This window comes from Montipora capricornis, chromosome 10 (genome assembly GCF_036669925.1).
Source record: "Montipora capricornis isolate CH-2021 chromosome 10, ASM3666992v2, whole genome shotgun sequence".
NCBI lineage: Eukaryota > Metazoa > Cnidaria > Anthozoa > Scleractinia > Acroporidae > Montipora > Montipora capricornis.
Genome location: NC_090892.1, coordinates 65,103,647 through 65,106,146, shown reverse-complemented (window position 1 = coordinate 65,106,146; position 2,500 = coordinate 65,103,647). Strand labels below are relative to the sequence as shown.

Sequence of the window (2,500 nt, the reverse complement as noted above, 5' to 3'; positions counted from 1 at the left end):
AATAAGTCATATACAATATTCGTGTCAGCACTGTACCACACATTTTTATTTGTAAATAATGTGATACAGATCTGCCGCTCATATTAACAATAATCCTGCGAAATCGTGAGGAATATCACCTGACAGTTAGCCGACGATGCCATAGCCGAGTTCGTTAAAATCAGGCGATATTCCGCAAGATTGAGCTGGATAATTGTTTTATTATTCAACACATTGATGACAAAGCACAATTTTCTACGTTTAGTGGGAAAAAAAGCTGGAAAAACTACCATTTTTCTCCGCGACACACAAAATTACGTATATCGCAGGATATCTGTTGAGAACGCGTGACGAATATTGAACGCGCTATGACCATATTTGGACACTGTCACAATGTGTTGAATAATATGAAAACATATTACTTATAAGATAAGTCACTTATGCACCTAATTATATGCACGTCCAGTTTTAACATCCAACAAAAAGTGTCCCTGTAAGTCTAAGCATTTGTACTTCTGTACTTTCAACGATAAGGTAAGTGTAAAAGTTAGGGGACACTTTGTGATGTTTACCATGAATCTCATTATGTTGGAGTATTGGACAACCCTCGAAACGTTTATTTAAATGGAGAGAAATCTGATTTTGATTGATAGAACATTTCTTTTGTTATCCAATTATGAATTATAAATGACTCTGTTTTTTAGGGAATTTATAAAGATGGCTTGCGTAGTTTAGTGGCCAGCGAGATTTTCTTTTAAAATTACTGTGTTGGCTACTCGTTTGTCCTTTTCTATTACTGTAAGATTTTGAAGTTAGCCACAAGCTTTTTGAAGTGAGTGGCATACAGCTTGGGGCTTTGCCAATTGTTTTGCTCCCTCTTTGCGGGCTTACATGCTCCAAAATCCTTTCTGACAATCTTTGGGGATATTAAATTTCTTAACCAAGATGTTGTAAGAGCTTCAAAGTAGAGTGAGGATTTGAAAGGATCCTTTGGGGGTCTTCAGTTGCCTAGGTTCTACTAATCGTTTTTGTGCAATAGTCAGGTCTTCACAATATTGATACCTTAAAGTTTACCAAATAGAACGATTTTGCAAGAAGTTCAAAGAAATACCTTTAACAGTCCTCAAAGATTCCAAAAGATCCGTGAACATTCACTCTTGAAAACATTCTTTAGGATTTTTCTTAAATGCTTCAAAAAGAGAACTTTTGGACACCAACCTTCTTCTTTGTGACACTGTTTACAGATTTCTTTTCCTGGTTAAAAAACAAACAAACTTTGTTTAGGACGCTTTGGAATGTTCATTATTTTAATATATTACCCCATGTTTAGCCAAAAAATGACCCTTCTTTGTTGTCATAATTATTATCTTTACTATTCTTCCAACAATTAAAGCTCGATAATTAAGCCAGGCCGTCCGTTAATGTAATTCCAGCGAAACTGTCATGTGTAGGAGAAAAAGAAGTGATGAAGTTCTGAAATGACACTTACCCCATTGCTTGTGTTCCCTCTTCCTTTAACAGTCTCCTAGAAATGATAAGGTTTTTTCAACAATTTGTGTGATCATCTCAATTTTTGTCTTGTTTGAATTTGGGGGATTTTTCTCTCATTATAGATCTGTGTTCGGGATAGCCAAACTGTTCTAAGAATTTCGGTTCTACGTTGCCAAACAGCTATAAAATTCGCTACTAAGAAACCAGGGAAAAGTAGTTCCTTGACGTTTTCGGAAGGGATATTTTTGCAGTTTTGGCACTTAAAACGGTCACCTAGCAGTTTCGCATGAGCAAATGGTTCACTGGGAAGTTCTTAGAAGGCCACGTTGAGCTAGCAATTTCAGAAATGAAAATATACCATTCCCTAAAATTTTCGGGCACTTCAATTTTCAGCTACGATTTCCGAACTGATCGAATCTTCTTGGTGATAAAAAAATCTCTTTAGACAGTCCATACATTACAAGGAGCCTAGAAATGTCTCTCAAAGGCTTTTGGCTTAATTTGCTCATGGAGTGCCCTTGATCTGTTGCTACATGTATTTTGCTTTGTATCTTCGAGATAAAACACTGAGAATACAACAAAATTATACCCGAGAAGTTGTTTTAATTTGTTGAACCAAGAGACAAAGTCCTTTCAAGTCTTTAATTTCCTGTAAAAGTGATTTCGTCTGGTTTTACGTTCTTACCAACTCTTGTATATCTTCGATGTTTCCTAAAGGAGTCATCCGGTATTTTCCAAGCCCATCATCTTTAAGACGTATCTTAAAATTTTCTTGTATTTCAGCGGAAGTTTGCGGTCCTTTGAGCTCACTATATTCCTCCTCTGAATTTTTATTTCTCAGTCGATCGTAAATATACAGATGCGAGGGCTTTAACTTTCCAAGATTACTCATTTTTACGATACTTGTGATCTACTAAACTTGTCTTTTGTATCTGGGGCACCTATTCTTAATGTTGCTTTGCAAAATTCCTTTCGTCTGTTTCTTCTAAATTATTGATAAGATAAATTTCTTCTTTGGAGCAGTCGGTGT

The 2,500-nt window shown here is 35.9% G+C and overlaps 2 protein-coding genes across 6 annotated transcripts in view; one reads left to right on the top strand and one right to left on the bottom strand.

The window, feature by feature from the left end:
• LOC138019453 (uncharacterized protein KIAA0513-like) overlaps positions 1-2,500 on the top strand; it is an 18,331-nt gene that overhangs the window by 7,817 nt on the left and 8,014 nt on the right. The gene's annotated exons all lie outside the window — the stretch shown is intronic.
• Positions 1-2,500, bottom strand: part of LOC138019455 (dynein light chain roadblock-type 2-like) — a 13,407-nt gene that overhangs the window by 10,423 nt on the left and 484 nt on the right. Inside the window, exons 1-3 of one of the 2 annotated variants that reach the window (XM_068866249.1) lie at positions 2,156-2,377; positions 1,469-1,504; positions 1,198-1,233 (exon numbers count right to left, since the gene is read on the bottom strand). In XM_068866249.1, coding sequence (XP_068722350.1) covers positions 1,198-1,233; positions 1,469-1,504; positions 2,156-2,362 — 279 coding nt within the window. In that variant the 5' untranslated portion in view covers positions 2,363-2,377. Of the gene's footprint in view, positions 1-1,197; positions 1,234-1,468; positions 1,505-2,155; positions 2,378-2,500 lie in introns of those variants that run through there. The other variant, XM_068866250.1, reaches the window with a different exon arrangement.